The 22168-nt window shown below is 42.5% G+C and overlaps 2 protein-coding genes across 3 annotated transcripts; both read left to right on the forward strand.

The window, feature by feature from the left end:
• Positions 1 to 4814: 4814 nt before the first annotated feature.
• c1galt1lb (core 1 synthase, glycoprotein-N-acetylgalactosamine 3-beta-galactosyltransferase 1, like b) lies at positions 4815 to 17011 on the forward strand. The gene is made up of 4 exons (XM_061785402.1): positions 4815 to 5391; positions 5472 to 5723; positions 10538 to 11202; positions 14001 to 17011. Exons 2-4 carry the CDS (start codon positions 5504 to 5506, stop codon positions 14304 to 14306), a joined length of 1191 nt encoding a protein of 396 aa, XP_061641386.1. The 5' UTR covers positions 4815 to 5391; positions 5472 to 5503; the 3' UTR covers positions 14307 to 17011.
• Positions 17012 to 17497: 486 nt separating this feature from the next.
• Positions 17498 to 21434, forward strand: apof (apolipoprotein F). Of its 2 annotated transcripts, none has more exons than XM_061786095.1 (2): positions 17498 to 17825; positions 18017 to 21434. In XM_061786095.1, exon 2 carries the CDS (start codon positions 18039 to 18041, stop codon positions 19302 to 19304), a length of 1266 nt encoding a protein of 421 aa, XP_061642079.1. In that variant the 5' UTR covers positions 17498 to 17825; positions 18017 to 18038; the 3' UTR covers positions 19305 to 21434. The 2 variants fall into 2 exon arrangements, with proteins under 2 accessions (XP_061642079.1, XP_061642078.1); XM_061786094.1 differs by having other exon boundaries at positions 17500 to 17825; positions 18032 to 21434.
• Positions 21435 to 22168: the final 734 nt, after the last annotated feature.

Genomic DNA, 22168 nt, shown 5'->3' on the forward strand with positions numbered 1-22168 from the left:
AGAGAGAGACAGTCAAGCGAGGTCACAAGTTGCTTCGCGGCTCTGGCCGTCTGAGACATATGGAAAAACAATGCCTTATTAAACCAAAGAAAAAATGGGAGGGAGATGTAGAAAGAAGAAAGAAAGATCTATTCACACAGTTATCTTGAGAGAAAAGGGAGGTTGAAGACAGGATGAGAGAAGGGAAGTGCACTCATCAGTGAAATGAAAACTAGTTTTCGAACAACTTGGGTTATTTACGTCATTGCATTGCTGTCGCGTGATGTCCTATTTACCACGTTACATTAAACAATTAAGTTACTAACTACATTTGAAAAGACCACGTAAGAACAAATGATTCGCATGATGTCCTATTTACCACATTACATTAAACAATTAAGTTATTAACTACATTTGAAAAGGCCACGCAAGAACAAAGGATTATTGAAGTAATCACACAAAACTATGGGATAATAAAAGTAAGAGTATAGACCAAGGGTGTCAAACTCAAATTCACGGTGGGCAAAACTCAATATTTAATGAAAAATCACTGCGATGTGCATGTTTCCCTTCTCTGCAGAAATGTAGTGTTAAAGCTTATTATATGACAACAAACTTAAATTTTGCTTAAATGTTGAATCTGGAATAAACAAACTTTTCAACCTGTTTCAAACACTCCACCATCATTCCAGTCCCCAAGAAACCTGCAATCTCGGGTCTGAATGACTACAGGCCTGTCGCTTTGACATCTGTGGTCATGAAGTCCTTTGAACGTCTCGTGCTGGACCACCTCAAGAGTGTCACAGGTCCCCTGCTGGACCCCCTGCAGTTTGCCTACCGAGCGAACAGGTCTGCGGATGATGCAGTCAACATGGGACTGCACTTCATCTTAGAACACCTCGACAGTGCAGAGACCTACGCGAGGATCCTGTTCGTGGACTTCAGCTCAGCGTTCAACACCATCTTCCCTGAACTCCTTTCATCCAAGCTTCTCCAGCTCAGCGTCTCACCTGCCATCTGCCAGTGGACTTACAGCTTTCTGACAGGCAGGACACAGCAGGTCAGGCTGGGGGAGGCCACCTCATCCACATGCAGCATCAGCACTGGGGCACCCCAAGGTTGTGTCCTCTCTCCCCTGCTCTTCTCTCTCTACACGAACGACTGCACCTCAGCGAACCCGACTGTCAAACTCCTGAAGTTTGCAGATGACACCACTGTCATTGGCCTCATCAAGGACGGTGACGAGTCTGCATATCGACAGGAAGCGGAGCGGCTGGAGCTGTGGTGCGGCCGACACAAGCTGGAGCTGAACACGCTCAAGACTGTAGAGATGATCGTGGACTTCAGGAGGCATCCTTCGCCACAGCTGCCCCTCACGTTGTCCAGCCGCCTTGTGTCAACCGTGGAGACCTTCACGTTCCTGGGAATTACAATCTCTCAGGACCTGAAGTGGGCGACTAACATCAACTCCGTCCTCAAAAAGGCCCAGCAGAGGATGTACTTCCTGCGGCTTCTGAGAAAGCACGGCCTGCCACCGGAGCTGCTGAGACAGTTCTACACAGCGGTAGTCAAATCAGTCCTGTGTTCTTCCATCACAGTCTGGTTTGGTGCTGCTACAAAAAAGGACAAACTCCGACTGCAACCGACAATCAAAACTGCTGAAAGGATTGTCGCTACCCCCCTACCCACCATTGAGGACTTGCACGCTGCCAGAACTAAGACAAGGGCGTGCAAAATCCTCTCGGACCCTCCGCACCCCGGTCACCAGCTCTTCCAGCTCCTTCCCTCAGGTAGGCACTACCGATCAATGCAAACTAGAACTAGTAGACACTCCAACAGCTTCTTCCCTTTGCGATCAACTTCTTAAACACCTAACCTATAATTATATATATTATTAATATAATATAATTATTATATTATAGAACAAGCTGGCAATTTTTTTTACTTGAGTTCGTTGTCACATTTCTGTGGGGCCCATTAGAAGAAGAAGAAGAAGAAGAAGAATCATCTTTTATTGTCATGAACATGCATGCATGCACACGAAATTTGTTCTCTGCATTTAACCCATCACAGTGAACACATACACATGTTAGTGGAACACACTGGAGCAGGGGGCAGCTGAAGCGCCCGGGGAGCATTTCGGGGTATCAGTGTCTTGCTCAAGGACACCACAGCCGTGAGTCCGGGGGATGTTGGCAGATGGTCCAGTCGGGTTTTTTTTGAACCTAGGTCCCCCACGGTGGCAGGCGATGATCTTAACCATTGGGTCGAAGTAAAATGTTGGCACGATTTGGAGTTCAACATGGAAAAACACACCTCCAAAGTCAAACTAAACTTGGAATTCAAACCATCATCAGGTGTGATGTCATGTGAGACTCGGTGAGCATCAAAATGTGACGATGACCACAGAACCAGATATGGAACTTATTGCGACAAGGGTTCTGGCTGCTCAATTCAATATTCAAGATACGAGTGACCCAAGTTTTTAAGAGCTTTAGTTGGGTCAATTCTTTTTTTTTTTTTTGCTCTGACTTGCGAGTAAAAATAGAAATCGAAGCGCTGTACGATAGCAGTGAACTCAACTCAACTCACATCACAACAAGCCTCTCCAATACATGTCCATCAGACGGCTTCAAAGGGTGATAAGTTTTACTGTATTTTAGCTTCATTTGACAGTGGTTAACTTTTTTTTTTTTTTTTACTCTGAAACAGGTTATTTCAATTTATATTATTTCCTGTGGGGAAATGTTTTTTTCAAAATAACTTTGAAGTCAACCAGCATCACAGCGTGTTCAACTTTGGAGGTTCCATTTATATTAATAGGGTTGGCACTGGGTCATGAAACCTCATAGCCACACTTGTGTGTAGTTAGCCACAGCATCATGTGTGTTTATGTGGCTAAACCTTTAGCCACACTCAGCCAGTCCTCGTCACTGAGAAATGAACCAATAAACTTTAATGATGTGGGCCCTATTAAAACTACCTAGTCATTAATCAGGAATGATTTGGGAAAATACTCTTAATTGCGAGTTTGTTTTTGTGTTACTTTTAAACAAATGTTGGGATTGTGATTTAGCATGCGATTTTGGGGGACGAAGCTTGTTATCTTCAGCATTATTCACTAAACACGGCCTGCCACCGGAGCTGCTGAGACAGTTCTACACAGCGGTCATCGAATCAGTCCTGTGTTCTTCCATCACAGTCTGGTTTGGTGCTGCTACAAAAAAGGACAAACTCCGACTGCAACGGACAATCAAAACTGCTGAAAGGATTGTCGGTACCCCCCTACCCACCATTGAGGACTTGCACGCTGCCAGAACTAAGACAAGGGCGTGCAAAAGCCACCCCGGTCACCGGTGCTCTTCCAGCTCCTTCCCTCAGGTAGGCGCTACCGATCAATGCAAACTAGAACTAGTAGACATTCCAACAGCTTCTTCCCTCTTGCGATCAACTTCTTAAACACCTAACCTACAATTCCATTACAACATGCTGGCAATTTTTTGACTTGAGTTCGTTGTCACATTTCTGTTGGGCCAATTATGTATTACTCGTGCACTCACTGTAGTTGTCTCGCCGTGCTGCACTATTTGCATATACTGGCCACTCATGCCAGAGTAGCATCTGCTCCATTGCACACTGTTTGAGGAGTATCTGTAACATTTGCACAACCAACATTGTCCCAGATTATCGCACTACTCGTCACTTTAAACCGCATACACTCCTTGAAGTCTCAGCGCCCCTTGCACAATGGTCATTGCACCGGACTATTGCAATATTAGTCATTCGAACTGCTCTAAGTGCTAGAGGACTCTGCATCTTTTTGCACAATTGTTTTTTGTCAATGTCTTTATGTCTCCAAAGTGTCCTGTAAATTGACTGTCTGTTGTACTAGAGCGGCTCCAACTACCGGAGACAAAGTCCTTGTGTGTTTTGGACATACTTGGCAAATACAGATGATTCTGATTCTGATAACAAAAGCCTGAAGAAAAAAGTCATCACCACACTATTCACAGTAGCTGTCAAGTAGCTTTCACAACAACAACAAAAAAACAGTGTTGTCAATAGAAACAATAGGGGAGGCCGGGGCTAGATGTCACACTTTTTACTAATCTTTTTCTTGGAATCAACATTATATATAAATAAATAGTGTACCAGATGAAAGACCAAAGTCTCAGATATATATTTCGTATTCATGTCATTTTACCCACCCAAAAAAGTAACTTTTCCATTAAAGAAAAACGTATTCATTACAAAATAATAAATATTGGGATTATTACAATTTTAAATGTTAGCAGCGCATCATCGTGTCATAAAGTGGTGTGTGCGCGCGCGTGCGTTGCCTTCATAAATGTAGTCCTCTTTTTCCATTTCACTCGGTTTAACACACACTATGAGTCATGTGGGGCAGGTTTTAAAATATTTCATTATGAAACTGAGGCAGCATGGTGAACGAGAGGTTAGCACGTCTGTCTCAGTTCGGAGGTTTTGGATGCGTGCTCCTCCCGCATTCCAAAAACATGCATATTAAACATTTACACAAAGACAACACAATATATATCAACATAGTGTACATTTTAGTGATGTTGGATTTCTTTTGTCATATTTGGTGTTGAGTAATCCAAACGTCATTGAAAGTAATCATGTTACATTTCTTTATTGGATTATGTTTGACATTTGAACAGCTAATTGTATTGGAATACATTTTGAACGTAACCCTCCCGAAACGTCACTGATGGTGTAGTGGTATACTCGCCTGACTTTGGTGCAGGCAGCGTGGGTTCAGTTCCCACTCAGTGACGGTGCGAATGTGAGTGCGAATGGTTGTCCGTGTCTATATGCTCCAGCGCCCCGCGACCCTAACCAGGATAAGCGGTGTTGAAAATGGATGGTTGGAACCCTCCCAAGCCTGTCTGTGTCGACATGGTCCCGAGGGGGCGGCACCAAATGACGTCACACACGAGCGGATATCTTTTCCTCGACCACTTCTAGACTTTTACGTAGCCTTATGTGGCTTCTCTCGTTTCCACCCGATTAACATTCGTGGCCGAACATTAGCGTAGCATTACAGTGAGCTGGGGCGTTCGACTAGCATCTACTCTGGCACGTTTTGTGGCAACTTGTGTCGCGTTAACGGCGAGCCGCATAGCTAACGGCAGCTGTCAGGCTTTCGAGTGCTAAATGAACGTCGTCATCCTGTGTGATTTTTGGGAGCGAATTCGCACGTAGTCCTTTCCCCTCGTGGTTACTATCTAGTGACGTGTCCACCCACCCCCAGCGTGTCTAGTTAAGCGAAGAAATAACCACTCCTGCAACCAGGATGTAATGTACTCTCTCTCTTCCGGGAGTTCTATATAAATTCTGTGGTCGTGAAGGATACGGCTGCTATGGTGTCTGCAGTGGTATGTGTGGCTGGTAAGTACAGTAAACCACTCCTTTCAGAACTATTAATAGATTTTGGAGGCCTTCTGCTAACTTGTGTGGTTTCTCTCAAGCTCTTGGGTGACGGCGACACATCTGTCCCAGCATGAAGTTCCCGTCGTTCAAACTCTCCTTCTGTTTGGGATTCCTGGTGGGATTCTTCATGTTCTACCTGTTTTTACGGCAAGTGGGCTTCGACAAGACTTTATCCGTGCAACCAGTCAGCAGACTGGTTGAAAGCCACGATCAGCAGCATGAAGAAGAAGAAAAGAGGTGGAAGAAGGAGAGGTCTGCCCTCTTCAATCTCAAACACCCGCATCATTCAGGTAACCGTGCCTCCACACAACAATAGTAAGCAGTGGTGGGTACAGGAGCCATAAATTATACTAAAAAATAAATGCTGTTACTTTACAACAGTGGTTCTTAACCAGGGTTCGATCGAACCCCAGGGGTTCAGCAAATCACAATCAGAGGTCCATCTGAGGTCGAGACACACATTTCCGGTCACCCCACTCCTATGATACGTGACAACTCTTCAGAACAACAACGCTCACTTAATCTTTTGGTGTCACCAAATCGTAGAAATCCTTTGAGATAGTCATGTTTGTTACAACATATCTTTGGCAGCAATCCTTTTCGTGGATGGTAGACATAAAATCAAAATAAAGGAACAGACTTTGTTGCAAAAATGATACAAGAGTGGCACTAGCCAAGGTGAAGTCGAGCATCCCTGAACCTTTTTCTGTAGGCAATCGCAAGTGTCACATTGATTTGCAGTAAATATTCTTTGAATTGATGTTTTAGTTTTGGGAGTGAAATTAGCATTTTGTTCTTTGAACAGTGGTTTTGTGTGCAACTGATGCATAGTACAGTTTGTGCAGTAATATACGTAAGCCTATTTTGTGAATATGGGGGGGGGGAACAATTCCAATTACTAATGGTTCGCTGAATGTACGTATGAAACTTGTGGGGTTCGGTACATGCAACAAGGATCAGAAACACTTATTGAGAACAATATGACTCAAGTACAAGTAAAAAGTAGTCCTCCAAATAATTACTTAAGTAAAAGTAACTACTGAGTGGGGGGATGGGGGGGTAGAGAAACTGAGGTACTGCTGAATAACCTTTGGTTTTTTTTGTTTTTGACATAAATGTCAAATAGACAAACAATTAAAATAGCAATGTGCAACTCCAGGTACTGCACAACAATATCACTTTAACTCAACAATAATGAATACAATTTTCATGAAAGAAGCAAACAAATTTAGCCAAAAGAAAAGGTCTCAATTTTACTGTTGTGTTTACAGTCGTGAAATAGCACAATAGGCTTACTGGGTATAGATTGCATAGAAAAACAGGGACAAAGCTGTTCTTTTTTGTAGTGTAAGGTAAACAGATTGAATGTACTCAGGCGGTGTTCTGCCTCCTTTGACTGCAAGTCACACGCTGTTGTTTCCGCCGTTTTCTGCCATGCTTCACCTCGTCATTGAAAACTGTGCATCTGTGTGGGGCCACGGAAACTTTTTGTGTGGTCATTTGACTTACTGGCTCCGTTTGATTGGTAAAATCGAGTCAAACGTTGCTAATGGTTACATTGGATTGGTGGAACATAGTCACGTGACATAGTGAGCAGACTATAGCTCAATATAAAGGAGTAAATGTAGCGTTCCTTCTTAATAGAAATTTATCCAAAAAGTTACTAAAGGCCCCGACACACACAAAGACAATCGGCCTGTTGAGCTGATTTTGCCCCTTCCCGACCAAGTACATCAGACCTCAGACAGTTTTAAGTCTTATAAGATTATCCTATAAGGTTGTCCTTATGTCTGTGTGTGTGCCCAATGTCGTTTTATGTATTAAATTGGGTTCTCCAGATGGCAAGAAGTATTTCCCAGGGCAAGTTGTTTTTTGAGCACATCGCCATTTTACAAGACCCTCGGCTCAGGCAACCTTCAGTAACACTCTGGAAAGATCGGCGCTTATCTGCAAGGGTTTTTTTCTTCTTAAATTTTGTGCGATTAGGTGAGACTGAGATCGGCGGAGCAATAGAATCTTTGTGTGTTGTCTGCTGTGTTGCGTTTCTTGGAGCACACCACAGAAAGGAAGACCAAAACTGTTGTTGAACGCCCTATTAAAAAAAATATATATATTTGTGTGGGGTCTGTAGAAGATTAAAAATCTTTTCAGAGTGGAACAATCTGTGTGTGCGCCAGGCCTAAGGAATTGTAAGGGAGTAAATGTAGTTCGTTATTACCCTTATGGGGACTCATTCCAAGTTGCCAATTTCTTATTACTATCAATTAGATATCTGCATTTGTAAATTGTAACATTCACTACCCAGAGGGTGGATTAACACCTATTTGTCACCAAGCCAAGGCAAATACAGTGTCGCGGTACCTTAATTTAGGAGTTTAATACGTTCAATGAGCCAGCTCACAGGGTTGCACAGTACCGGTGGTACGGAGCCACTGGCTCCCAGATGAACTGGGACAACAACGGTCCACTAATCTTCTTCGTATCACAACATTGAAAATGTTCAACTGTAACTGTCCAAGTTTTCAGGGTTCAGGCTTACGTGTTCGACTGCACCACGATAATGGGACTTCTGCTTTCATTAGATGTGATCAGTGAAGTAGAAGTTCTAGTCAAAGCTCTCCCGAAAAAGACTCGAGACAATGGAGGGCATTCACTCTGCTGTCTACTTGGTCTAGGATGGCTTGAAATCCAGAAGAAGCACAGAACACTTTGAGGCAGTTGTTACAGAAGCAGAAAAACCGGTGTCTCTTGAACCCATTGTTCCACCCCACAATAGGCTTTGGATCAGATATGGATTTCCTAGATACAGTAGATTGTTGACATAACCACAGATGCTCTGCATGCTTTGAAAGAAATTTCCCTGTTCCGTGTCCTGCTTGATCAGGTGAAGACAATGGGGAGATTGTTGTTGCTGATTCCCATATCATCTGCTGAGGCAGAGCGTGGTTTTAGTGAGTTGTGCCAATTGAAAACATTGTTGCGGTCAAACATGGGTAAAAAAATAATCAGTGGCATTGCTGCATGCCACATTCGCCTAAAGAATCTTCTTGACAGACAAGAAATTTGCTGGCAGTATCTTTGGGATAATGAAAGGAAGAGAGATGTTTCCAGCCATCCATCCATCCATTTTTCTGAGTCGCTTATCCTCACAAGGGTCGCGGGAGTGCTGGAGCCTATCCCAGCTATCATCGGGCCGGGGGGCGAGGTACACCCTGAACCGGTTGCCAGCCAATCGCAGGGCACAACATTTGCGATTCACCATTCACAAATTCACCTACTCTATTTTTTTGTGGAACCTAACTATTCGTGCATATCCGTGTGTTTTGGGTGATTTTTCTGTAATGCCACAAGATACCGCCAGAACACCTAACAAAGGTTTTTGGAAATTGTGGACGTCGTGTCCTTCGGGCCAAAGAGGAAAAGAACCATCTGGACTGTTATGGACACAAAGTTCAAAAGCCAGCATCTGTGATGGTATGGGGCTGTGTTAGTGCCAATGGCATGGGTAACTTACACATCTGTGAAGGCACCATTAATGCTGAAAGGTACATACAGGTTCTGGAGAAACATGTGCTGCCATCCAAGCAACATCTTTTTCATGGATGCCCCTGCTTATTTCACCAACACAATGCCAAACCACATTCTGCACGTGTTACAACAGCGTGGCTTCGTAGAAAAGAGTGCGGGTACTAGACTGGCCTGCCTGCAGTCCAGACCTGTCTCCCATTGAAAATGTGTGGCGCATTATGAAGCGTAAAATACGACAGCGGAGACCCCGGACTGTTGAACAGCTGAAGCTGTACATCAAGCAAGAATGGGAAAGAATTCCAGCTACAAAGCTTCAACAATTTGTGTCCTCAGTTCCCAAACATTTATTGAATGTTGTTAAAAGAAAAGGTGATGTAACACAGTGGTAAACATGACCGTGTCCTGGTAAACAGCCCATCTTTTTTGGAACGTCTTCCAGCCATAAAATTCTAAGTTGATGATTACTTGCTACAAACAATCAAGTTGATCGGTTTGAAAATTAAATATCTTGTCTTTGTAGTGTATTCAATTAAATATAGGTTGAACATGATTTGCAAATCGTTGTATTCTGTTTTTATTTGTTTAACACAACGTCCCAACTTCATTCGAATTGTGGTTGTAAAATGTTAATTTCGGGAACAATTAAGTGAAATCGGATAATTGATCTTATTCTCACACAGATTTGTGGGTGTGGGTTTTGAAACACACTTAAGTCATAGGTTCAAACTTGTCACCATCATAAAACAATAAAAAACCTATAAACAGTGGTAATTTGTAACATTTTAGTATTCTTAAGTTAAACAAGTATAAAATGTTTACCGCTGTTGATCTTAAGCCAGATGTGCCCAGTCTGGCAATTTCCCAGTGTGCATGTGATCTTGTTTAATCAAAATAGAACCAAGAGCCTAACCTGTTTAAAATTCAAGTGTAGCGGGATTCTGAAACACAATGCTTCGCTCATACTAGGCATTACCTTATTACTATAGTTTGACAGTATACCAGGTACATTCCCACATCTTGAGACAGTGTTTCCAAACCTTTATTGAGCCAAGGCACCCATTTTGCATTAAAATAATCTCACGCCGCACCACCAAACAAAAATGGCACAAAAAGTATGAATACTAAATAATGATCTCATCTGAATTTATTCACTAATTGTGTGACATCTTGATCTGTTTAATTGAACACAAAGCTTATATACTTACAGGAAGCCATGACCGTTATAGGAATAGCATCATGTAGATACACAGGTTCACTGTACGTTCTGCCATCTAATGCAGGAGCATTTAATTATTATTCCTGTCACCTTACATTGCTGGCATAGATATATATTTTCAGTTACGAGTTCAGTTAGATATTTCCTCGTGCCATTCCTGTTGAGCTCTCACAGCACACCAATCATGTGCCACGGCACCCTTGTTAGGAATACCTGTCCTAAGATGTTCCATCAGTGTTGTTGCAAGTCAGCATTTCCATCTCTCATGGAAAAGGAGAGTGCAAGCATATGTGGCTTTATTGTATCATATGGTGATAAATGTTTAAAAAAAAAAAAAAATGCTGTTCTTTGTTTTTTCAGGTGAGGATGGCAGAATGGCAGATGAATTGTACAAAAAAGTACGTGTTCTTTGCTGGGTGATGACTGGACCGAGCAACCTGAAGACGAAGGCTCGCTATGTGAAGGACACATGGAGTCGGCATTGCAACATTGTGGTCTTTGTGAGCTCTGTAAACGATCCGGACTTTCCAACTGTGGGTTTGGATACAAAAGAGGGCCGTGACCAGCTTTACTGGAAAACCATCCGAGCCTTCCATTATGTCTATGAGCATTACGGCAATGAAGCCGATTGGTTCCTCAAGGCAGATGATGACACTTATCTAATAGTGGACAATCTGCGTTGGGCACTTGCAAACCACACCCCGGAAGAGCCCATTTATTACGGTCGAAGATTCAAGCCGTACACCAAGCAGGGCTACATGAGCGGCGGTGCGGGCTACGTGCTGAGCAAAGAGGCTCTGCGACGATTTGTACAAGGATTTCAAAACAAAGTGTGCACTCACACCAGCTCAGTGGAGGACCTCGCAATGGGCCAGTGCCTGGAGAAGGTTGGGGTGCTGGCAGGAGACTCCAGAGACACTTTGCAGAGAGAGACATTTCATCCCTTCATCCCTGAGCAGCACCTCACTGCTGAGTTTCCAAAGAGCTTCTGGTATTGGAGCTACTGCTACTACCCCATTTCACAGGCAAGTAAAGGAATTTCTCTTGCCAAAGTTCTTGACAAAAGCCACAAAAGCTCTCATTGATTGGAGATGGAATGTGTCCAATCCAGTGTTCTATTCTAAAGTTAGAATGCTCTAAATCAGCGGTCACTAACTGGCGGACCGTCTTCCGGGTCGGGACCCAGAAGCAGTTCCATATGAAACCCCGCACCATAACTCCAAAAAAAGGTTATGATTAAAGGCATAGAGGGCACTTCTATTTTAAGCGGTGCAGCGTCACAGGCTTTACAGTAGTGATGAACCGTATATCACATATCACATGCGAGTTCAGCCAATCAAATCAGATCTCAGACCGTAATCACTGACTGCGCGCAGCCCAGGCAGAGACAAGGAGAACATAGCAGGGGAGAGAAAAAGAGGCTCAGCATGGAAATGCCATTATTAAACAAAACAAAGATTTTCAACAGGCAAAACCTCTATAACAGCTCAGTTTCTAACATTTGTTATATTAGAATATGTAAAATTTTTGATTTGATTTCACTATTGGGTGAAAGGGGAAACTCAAACTTTATTTTTCTGAAGGATTTTATTTGAACACATAACTTTCTCTCTTTTATTTACTTGCTTTTATTTTGAAATTCGCAGCCCTACTTTTATTTAATAAATGAGAGAACACACAGTTGTGGTGATATCAGACGGGTGCTTGCTTTAGGTGCAGATTAGTACCGTCAGACACCATCTAAGTACAAATGAAAACAATGTCAGTTCCAGGATCAGGATAAAATATAGTGACGCAAACAACTGCCCTTTTAAACAAAATGAAAATCACCTTGTTCCGATTGCCTAGGGTACGCAGATAAGATTCCATCTTGGTTTTTCCTTCTGTAGCTAACGTTCAAAGATCGGAACATGAACAACGGAATGATGAACATAAATACAGTCACATAAATGAAAGCAAAGAACACCAACATTTTGTCTGTCATGGCTATTACCTTGACTTGGTGTAGCTTCTGGAAGGAAAGGGGAGAAGGAGACTTGGTGTTGGGACCTCAAAGTACAGGAGATCATACAAGGTAAGAGGTTAGAAAAAAAAGTGGGGGACTTAGGAGAGGAGAAGGGAATACATGGAGATACGACGTAGGGCTAAGGTAGAGGTGGCAAAGGCCAAACAAGAAGTATGCCAGGTTGGACACTAAAGACGGAGAAAATGTGGACTTTTTGACCAGCTTGTTCAACAGAATTCTAGCCAGTGAGAAAATGCCTGAGCAATGGAGGAAAAGTGTGCTGGTGCCAATTTTTAAAAACAAGGGTGATGTGCAGAGCTGTGGGAACTATAGAGGAATAAAGTTGATGAGGCACACAATTAAATTATAGGAAAAATTAGTGGAGGCTAGACTCAGGACAGATGTATTTGGGAGCAGCAGTATGGTTTCATGCCTAGAAAGAGTACCACAGATGCATTATTTGCCTTGAGGATGTTGATGGAAAAGTACAGAGAAGGTCAGAAGGAGCTACATTGTGTCTTTGTGGATCTAGAGAAAGCCTATGACAGAGTACCCAGAGAGGAACTGTGGTACTGCATGCGGAAGTATGGAGTGGCAGAGAAGTATGTTAGAATAATACAGGACATGTACGTGGGCAGCAGAACAGCGGTGAGGTGTGCTGTAAGTGTGACAGACGAATTTAAGGTGGAGGTGGGAGGAGTGATCAGCCCTGAGCCCCTCCCTGTTTGCAGTGGTGATGGATAGGCTGACAGATGAGGTTTGACTGGAATCCCCATGTACCTGCAGTGAAAGCAGGGAGAAGGTGGCGGAACAGGTGGAGGCATTGACCGGAAAGGAGAGTCAAAGACAAACAGAATACATGTGCGTCAATGAGAGGTGTGGAGGGGGAAGAGTGAGGCTTCTGGGAGAAGAGATAGCGAGGGTGAAGGACTTGTTATTGACACACACTGTGGCGACTCCTAACGTGACAAGCCAAAAGGAAGAGGACTAACTGTATGTTTCCCAGCTTTGTGTTCTGAAGCTCCTCTTTCAAAAGTCAAAGAGAGAACTAGTGTCTCTCAATTCTATGTGACATCACCTTGAAAGATCTTTGCTAATAAAAGCTTTGATGATTATCAAAGAGACTGCATGTAATTTTCCCAGTGTTTCCCAAACTTTATTCAGCCAAGTCAAAAAAAATCTCAGGGCACATCACCAAACGAAAATGTCAAAAGCTTATACAGTACAATACTGAAATAATGATCTGTCTAATTTACCCACAAATATACTTAGTGTAAAACGGGGGCCTGATTAGTTGAAGACAAAGTTATCATTCTGTTGTATGAGTGGCAACAGTTGGATACATAGATTGTTTGGACCTTCTGCTGTGGAGTGAAAGAGCAATTGTTCTGCCTGGCACTATATGTCACTCTAGCATAGATGAACAAAGATACATTATTTGTAGGAAGTAAGCATTTGGTGAAAATGAAATGAGGAAAAAATGGAAATTGCATCATTTAACCTAATTTCTCATCTCACAGCACACTGGTTTGGAAACACTGCTCTAAATTATGCTCTTGGGTTTCTTCAACGTTGTCAAGGATAAAGGTTATAAATCATTTTCAAAATTTAAAAACAATGGTGACTGTGTGTAATATCCCTATCAACTTTTTTAAATGTATCTTGACTCTAAATGTAATGGCTCCAGAAACAGTGATTTGTTCCTTAATCGTGCTGATTGATTGAGTAGCCCTGGTAATTAACTAGTAATAATATAAGAGGATGTCTTTGTTGCTTTGTATGTCGCGTAACCACACAATTATAATTGTTTTTCCCCAGGGTCCAAGCTGCTGCTCGGACCTGTCTGTGTCCTTCCACTATGTGCATGACAGCAACATGTATTTATTGGAGTACTACGCCTATCACCTGCGTGCCTTTGGCTACAGATACCGTTACCAGCCTCCCACCCCGCTCGGCTACGCCTATGAGCAGTTAAGCTCCAAGGATGCTGCTGCTGCTGTTGCTGTTGATGTTGCTGTTGCTCAAAAAAAGAGCAAAGATGTTTCTCAGGAAAATGAACAAAAAGGTGTAATTACTGAAAAGAGACCAGATGATTCCCTGCCTCCAGCTGCCATACAACAGTAGGACTGTGTGGGTGTGAGAAACAATTTGATCATTAATGAAGAATTTGTTGGCTCTTATTTGAATGACACAAAAAATAACAAATGTGAGACTAGTCTTAGACATCAGCTTCACCCTCACCACTTTTCTAGTTTGTCATGTCAGTGCAGACTAATTCAGCTGCATTCTTTTAAAAAGCACCTTTTGTATTCCTATGACTACCAGCTAGAGTTGTGCCATTGTTCAAAACATAAAACATTTATTTGGATAACAAACCGGTTGGACCTCATCCTCACATGCATTATCGTCACTGCTACACACCTTGAACAAACCAAACAACTGTTAATTAATGACAAACCATTCATCATAACTCATATTCCATTCAGCTGTCAAAGAGTTCTACATAGGAATGTGGATTTGAATATATTCCCTTGAGCGAAGAATTTGGATTTAATAACCCTTAAATACGTATTCATTGTTTAGTTTGTAGATGAGTGTGGTTCTTTCAACAAGTCTCTTATCAGTGAAACGGCCTCTAACCTTCAAATTTAAATGCACAAGCCAGCAGTAACAAAATGAACTCCAGCCTACCTGATCGATTTTTGACTATGAATATGAAAGCAGACTTGTTACGGTCAAGTGACCAACAGCAGAAAAAGGAAGACTCATTCGGTGTTGTAGGTTGTGACGGTAAACTGTTATCTAGTTTAGAATTAGGATGGACCAAACTTCTCTCTTTCTTTAGCATTTACATTGTTGGAAATTTGGAAGTACTTCCCCTTCAATTGTTTCTTCTTCGGCCATTTTAGGGAACAGGCCATAGCCTTCAAAATAAGTACATCAAAGCTGTAACAACATGGGACAATTAATCGCCATTGCCTTTTACACACAAACCAGCGAAGGTAGGATTTTTGCCACAATTGTGTGCATCCACAAAGCCGCACAACATAGTGTTAAAAGCAACAGGAAGGATACCTTTCCAGCATCACCTTCAACATTGTCCAATTCATTGTAGTATACTTTGTCCCAAAGGGCATAAGGAAAATACTACACAAGGTAGCATCCATTTTTCTAGGTTGTAGAAGTAGTATTTAGGCATTTTCAGCGCATTCAGCACACTTCCACCACATTTGAGGGCAGAAAGAACAGATTGATTTTTCAATTTTAAAGCTTCCTTTTATATACTTGGCCACCTCAAGTTGCACTGTGCTTGCTCAGATCTGTTAAGCTTCCATCCAGACCACACAGCGATTGACACCAACTGAACGTCTGTCTAATCAGGAAACAAAAAAAAAGAAAATGTTGTTGCTCGACTGCACACTTAGAGGATGCTGATGCATCTGGAGGTTAAACAAACCTTTCCAGTGGTCCATCATTCGTCCAAAGAAAGAAGGCCTCTACTAAACCATCCATGTCACACACTTGGCTTGCACTACTTGTGGAAAAGGACAACCTCAGAATACGGAGGCATCATAGCTCTGTTGGTTGTGGGCGTCTTGGTATGTGCTAGGCCCACATGTGAATTTGCACAGTGATGTCAAAATAAAAACAAATCTAGATAATTGGTATTTTATTTTTCCAGAACCCCCTAAATGTGTTCAAGCCACTAACCAAGGTAATTTTCTCACTGAACTTGAACATGTGTGGGTACCTATTCAAATGCCTATAGGAAATGGAACCACACAGCTTCATTTTGTCCAAGAGCACATGTTATTCACTATAGATTTATTTGTATGTAGAGAGCATAACCGGTCTTTGTACATGATTGGTTTTAAAGAGGCTTAGTTGTAGGCAAACAACAGATGTGTTCTGTATTCATCTTCCGAGTGAGCACCATTTTTAAAGATACAGTCATTTGGCAAGTGATTTTTGCTAAAGCAAACTTAAGACCGATAAGCATGTGAACAGCCGGACCATTTGAACAATTACAGGCTTCATCTGCAGTTTGTAGTTTACTCATCAGGAACCTATGTAATCTTTTGATTACACGTTTCACTTTTCAAAATTTTTCCAAGTACCTGTCCCTTTCCTAGCCATTTCTATACAGATACAAGAATTTCAGGTTTTGTTTCATTCGAAATTTATTTTGTTTTCTTGACAATCTGCTCCCGATAACAATGGAATAGCTGTTAAAAGGTGTACAGTACTGTATTCGTTTGCAATTTATTTATAATGGTGTTGTTTTGAATTGCTACCGGTACTTTAATCACTATAAATAAAGCATATTTTATTGTACATTTGTTTCACTTTGATTGCAAATACAAAAGTTTATAATAAATATACAGTATATACTGTAAATTTACAAGCTGTAAAGTGTACATTTGAAACTTAGTATAAAACCCATTAATTTGTACGGCCAAATGTTTTAAGTTACTCAAGTTTAAACTTCAGTTAGATACTCTATAATACAGCTAAATTCAAATAAAACCAACTCGTCTTTTTAACGTCACCCAAATGGGGTGTTTGCAGACGGTGTTGACAGTATTCTTGCTGACAAACCTACTTTAATTTAAAACATTTGGAAATACAAAATTCAACCCCAGACTTATTACTCAAGTCAGTACAATCCTTGACTATTTTTGCTTATTTGTTTTATTACACATTTCACCCTTCACATGGCACCTTTTAATGCAGATATTTATTGCAGTATGTCAATTTTTTTTCCTTTTAATTTCAAAAAATATTTGCAACATTATCCGTGAATTTCATTAAAATGAGAGTATTTGGCATTGTGTGAATTATTTGTTCTCTGTTATTGTAAGAGAGAGATATGTCTTTCTAAAATCACTATATTGTGTCATTGACTCAAAAGCACAAGTCATTGTAACCTTCAAGATTTGAAGACTGCTTGTGTGGAGGAATGGGCCAAAATCACACCAGACCAATGCATGCGACTAGTTTCTCCATACAGGAGGCCTCTTGAAGCTGTCATTGCAAACAAAGGCGTTTGTACAAAGTATTAGATAAATACCAGTTGGCGTGTTTAATACTTTTTCTGTGTCATTTCACATTATTACACACAAATGAATTTCTGTGCTTATTTGTTCTACTTTTTTTGTATGTATGGATTACTTTGGCTGTTCCCAACATCTGGGGAAATTTTCAGGTCAATAACACCTTTGGAAGTATATTTAGTGAGAAAAATGGTGACGTGTTAAATACTTATTTCGGCCGCTGTTTTAGCTGGCGGCACGAAGGGAGAGTGCTTCAATTATTTGGGTCAGAAACAAAACCTGGTGAGGGGAGGAGACGTGAGCAGGGCAGACAAACAAAACTGTAAGCAATTCATGGACTTTCCCCCATAAATCAATATTCCAGACCTCATCTCCCTTGTGAGCCATGGAGCTGAAAAGACAGATTAGGCCGAAGGAGGAGGGCTATGGGATGTCCTGTAAAGAAAGGGATTCTCATTGGCGGCTCGGGAAAAGATTGCTTGGAATTTGAGGCAAACCCGTGGAGAGGACAAAAAGAAGAATCCTACAAGCAGCAGTCTTCCCAGTTTTACTCCTGTCTATCGTGTGGACTCTGCATCTATTAACTGAGGTAGGTAATCTCTTGCAATGGTAACAGAACATGTTTATACTTGGTGTTAATACTGTGAATTGCATTATTTTCTTGTGACTATTTTGCACTAGGTTTCTGGTAGGATAGTCCCAATAACTCCCATAAGTCCCATATCTGACAAGCAGTATTGCAGAGGAAGTTGATCGTATGTGTTTGTTTCTTTACTTTAGTGTCTTCTTTAATAGGAGCGAAATGATGTCCTCCAAGTTGAAGTGGCTGATCGTGGTACAGCTCCTGCTAAATGAACAAGCTCTGTGCACGGTGCACCCTTCTAGTTGTTCACCAGCGAATGGAATCCTTGGAGCAGGAGAGACAGCCAAACCATATCCTCAAACGCAGCCACAGTTTGGTCTCCCAATTGCAGAAAAGCCTGATCCCGAATCAACGCTTACACATGCAGAGAAGAGCCTAAATTCAGCCAAACGCATAGTATCCGTCCTCAAGGCAAAGCTACAAGGGAAGATTCCAGATGTCCATAATGAGAGGAATATTAGCTGTGGGGAACTACTTTCAGCCAGTGCTCTGGATGACCCTTTATCCTCCAGGTTCCCTCAGGAGCTTCTAGGTCTGGCTTTGGTGCCAGTGCTGGTGGTGGCAAGCTGCCCACGGGAGGCGCACACCCTGGTGGTCAAGCTGTATGGTCTCCTGGGGATGGCTGATACCAACGAACTCCTTCTGGAAGTGGAAGGGCTGATCCAGAGGAGGACGAAGTTGCCATCTGAACCTACAAAACTCACTTGGGAGAGCGATGAAGCAGGGCGCCACCTAGAAGCTGTCATTTTCAACATTCAGCAGCTGGCCACGGTGGGAAAGAGTTTGGGACGAGCTAAGAAGAGGCAAAACTGCGACGGTTGGACCCGGGTTAATGGAACCATGCTGCTTGGAGAAGTTGTCCAGGATGCCAACAGTGGGCTGGAGGAGGCTATGGACACCTGTGAGAGGATGGGGGTCACGTGTGCTGGGGTCACAAGCGGTGGACTTCCTGGACGCTATCAGGTGGTGTTCAAGAAAGGCAGTCACATCCTACCCTCTCAAGCTACTGACAGTTGGATCTACCAGTGTAGTGCAGAGCTCTCAGGCACCGATGTCTCCGCTCGACGGCTGCGACGCGATCTCCAGAGGAGATGCATTAACCAAAAGGAGGAGCGTGTATACAAAGTGGTGGAGTGGATCCCCGCAGTCAGCACCCTCTACAACTTGGGCACAGCGGTGTATTACGCATCGGTCAACTGCTCCGAAACAGCAAAAGAAAGAGCCGTACTCACTGCCGTGGACCTCGGCACAGATGCCCTCATGGCCGCCACAGGTGGCGCCGCTGGCGTGGCCGGTTATGCTATCGGGGCCGGTCTCAAAACAGGCGTCAAGGCTGGGGTCAAGTACCTACTTGGCTCCTTGAAGCATGAAGATGTGTTGGTCAACCAGTCCAGCTGGGAAGAGGGTGTCTTCACTGTACAGTGAACAAAACAAGCCAGGAAGGACAACCATCCTCACTCTGTCTTCATTATTACATTCTCTTTTCATATAGTCTTAACCTGCTTCCTACCTCTACAATGTTTTAGTACTCTTAGAGGACATTTCACTATGATCTTGCATGTACTTCCAGATGACAAAGACTAGCTAACCCTTCTCCGATGGCAGCACTATAGTAAACAAGCCCTTCCATTTCATTTGACCAATGCAAAGGGATTGAGAAAACTAGGTAAATGGTGATTTTAGCCTTCTCCACCACCGTAGTTTCAATGTGTGACATTGTCGGGGGGAAAAAATTCCAGGTAAATTGCTTGGAACGACAACGGAATTTACATTTCAACAGGTAAGTTAATTCAAAAATAGACGTGGTGGAAATCAAGACATAGTTAACATGATCATTGAGGGACTGTCTATTCTTTCATCCAACTATTTTCTGTACACCTTAACCTCACTATAGGTCACAGGTGAGCTGGAGCCTATCTCAGCGGACTTTGGGCTAAGAGCGGGGTACCTTTTCATGCAAAACTGGTCGCCAGCCGTGGCTACTACTTCTTGAAATTGTCTCTGTACAACTACCTACGACATCCATTCAATTTATCCTCCTCACCCATAGGTTCTGCTGGGTCATTTAGATTTTCTTTTTTTTTTTAATAGAAAAAAAAAAAACTTTTTGGGTGGGGTACATCTGGCGCCGCAAACGCCAAGCACTAAGTTTTTGTCATCGTTTCAGTTCAGGTCAGCCGTAGTTGATGACTTCTCTGCCATCCGGAAGTATCCTAGTGCCGATTGTGAAATGGTGTATATGATGCATTATTGGTCAATCAACAGAATCCATCCATCCATTTTCTGTACCGCTTATCCTCACTCGGGTCGCGGGCATCCTGGAGCCTATCCCTGCTATCTTCTGTTCGACATTTAACAGAAAACCTTTGCTAATTGAAGTTCCTTCTGTACAAATTTTGCAAGATAGTTGCTCATGCATAGCAGCTCAATTGGGGAAATGCTAGTCTTCTTCAATTGTGACTACTTTTGGGAGAGCCTTGAGCAAAACTAGACGGCCTAGTTTCCCCCCCAAACTCGAGATGGTGCACTGTTAAAATGTGACTTATTTAGATTAGCATTTTTTTTTTAAATATTCAACATTCATTTATTTATAAATGTTAGGGGCAAATTTTATTCATTAACTGATATAAGTTTTAATGTCTTTCTCCTTTGAAATAAAAAAATAATATCCTTGATTTGGCGGCACGGTGGCCGACTGGTTAGAGCGTCAGCCTCACAGTTCTGAGGACCCGGGTTCAATCCCCGGCCCCAACTGTGTGGAGTTTGCATGTTCTCCCCGTGCCTGCGTGGGTTTTCTCCGGGCACTCCGGTTTCCTCCCACATCCCAAAAACATGCATAAATTGGAGACTCTAAATTGCCCGTAGGTGTGACTGGTTGTCTGTTTGTATGTGCCCTGTGATTGGCTGGCAACCAGTTCAGGGTGTACCCCGCCTCCTGCCCGATGACAGCTGGGATAGGCTCCAGCACGCCCGCGACCCTAGTGAGGATAAGCGGCTCAGAAAATGGATGGATGGATATCCTTGATTTAAAAAAAAAAAAAAAAAACAGAAGCTTTTATCCAGTGATGATGTTTTTGCCTTTTTTTCCCCATCACAACTTACGGTCACGAGCAAATTCCAACAATCCACCGACAGTAAGCAATTTTGCGTTAAATGTTTTTCTTCGCGTAATAAAGTCTACATCAAACCGGAACGTATTGTGCCTATTAGGTTACTTTTCTGACAAATGGAAGGACTTCATTTCAGTTATCCTACTTTTTTTTCAATAAAACTATATAAACTTTAATAGAGCAAATACTACAACAATAAACACTGTAAAATGGATACCCAATGATGGTGAATATTATGTTCAAAATGCAGAATTTTACCATGGGGTTGGAGGATTGGCTCATAGTAGATTACTGTATAGGGTCTCCTCTTGATGTGGCCATTGAGCTTAAGGGTCACATTTGATTTTTAAATCACACAGATGGGCGATGTCATTGGTCAATGAGGTAAAATGTTTTTAAAAATGTCAGTCTATTGCTATTTTATTAATAAAATAATTGATTCAAATTGTATGTATTATTTATCTTTGATTTTTAATGCAGCCCTATGGGGGACACAAGCCAGTGCAAACTGTAGGCCGGTCCCAAGCCCGGATACATGCAAGGGGAAGCGTCAGGAAGGGCATCCGGCTTAAAACTTTGCCAAACAAATATGAGTGTTCATCCAAAGAATTCCATACCGGATCGGTCGTGGCCCAGGTTAACAACGTCTGCCACCGGCGCCGTCAACCTGCGGGGTGCCGGTGGAAATTCCGCTACTGTGGGTCGAAATCGAAGAAGAAGAAGAGGTGGAAAGCGAGTTCTTTGACAGAAAGAGAAGAGAAAAGCACAGAGCCTAGAACTGAATGTGGGGACTTTGAATGTTGGGACTATGACAGGAAGATCTCGGGAGTTGACCTGATGATTAGGAGAAAGGTTGATATATTGTGGGTCCAGGAGACCAGGTGGAAAGGCCGTAAGGCTAGAAGTTTAGGGGCAGGGTTTAAATTATTTTACCATGGTGTAGATGGGAAGAGAGATGGAGTCGGGGTTATTTTAAAAGAAGAGTTGGCTAAGAATGTCTTGGAGGTGAAAAGAGTATCAGATCAAGTGATGAGGCTGAAACTTGAAATTGCGGGTGTTATGTATAATGTGATTAGTGACTATGCCCCACAGGTAGGATGTGACCTAGAGGTGAAAGAGAAATTCTGGAAGGAGCTAGACGAAGTAGTTCTGAGCATCCCAGACAGAGAGAGAGTCGTG

The sequence above is a fragment of the Phyllopteryx taeniolatus genome, chromosome 9, assembly GCF_024500385.1.
Source record: "Phyllopteryx taeniolatus isolate TA_2022b chromosome 9, UOR_Ptae_1.2, whole genome shotgun sequence".
In the NCBI taxonomy this organism is placed as follows: Eukaryota; Metazoa; Chordata; class Actinopteri; order Syngnathiformes; family Syngnathidae; genus Phyllopteryx; species Phyllopteryx taeniolatus.

Coding starts and splice junctions, on each gene's coding strand:
- c1galt1lb (XM_061785402.1), top strand. CDS start 5,504: ATGAAGTTCCCGTCGTTCAAACTCTCCTTCTGTTTGGGATTCCTGGTG. Junction 5,724..10,537: donor CAAACACCCGCATCATTCAG/GTAACCGTGCCT, acceptor TTGTTTTTTCAG/GTGAGGATGGCAGAATGGCA. Junction 11,203..14,000: donor GCTACTACCCCATTTCACAG/GCAAGTAAAGGA, acceptor GTTTTTCCCCAG/GGTCCAAGCTGCTGCTCGGA.
- apof (XM_061786095.1), top strand. CDS start 18,039: ATGATGTCCTCCAAGTTGAAGTGGCTGATCGTGGTACAGCTCCTGCTA.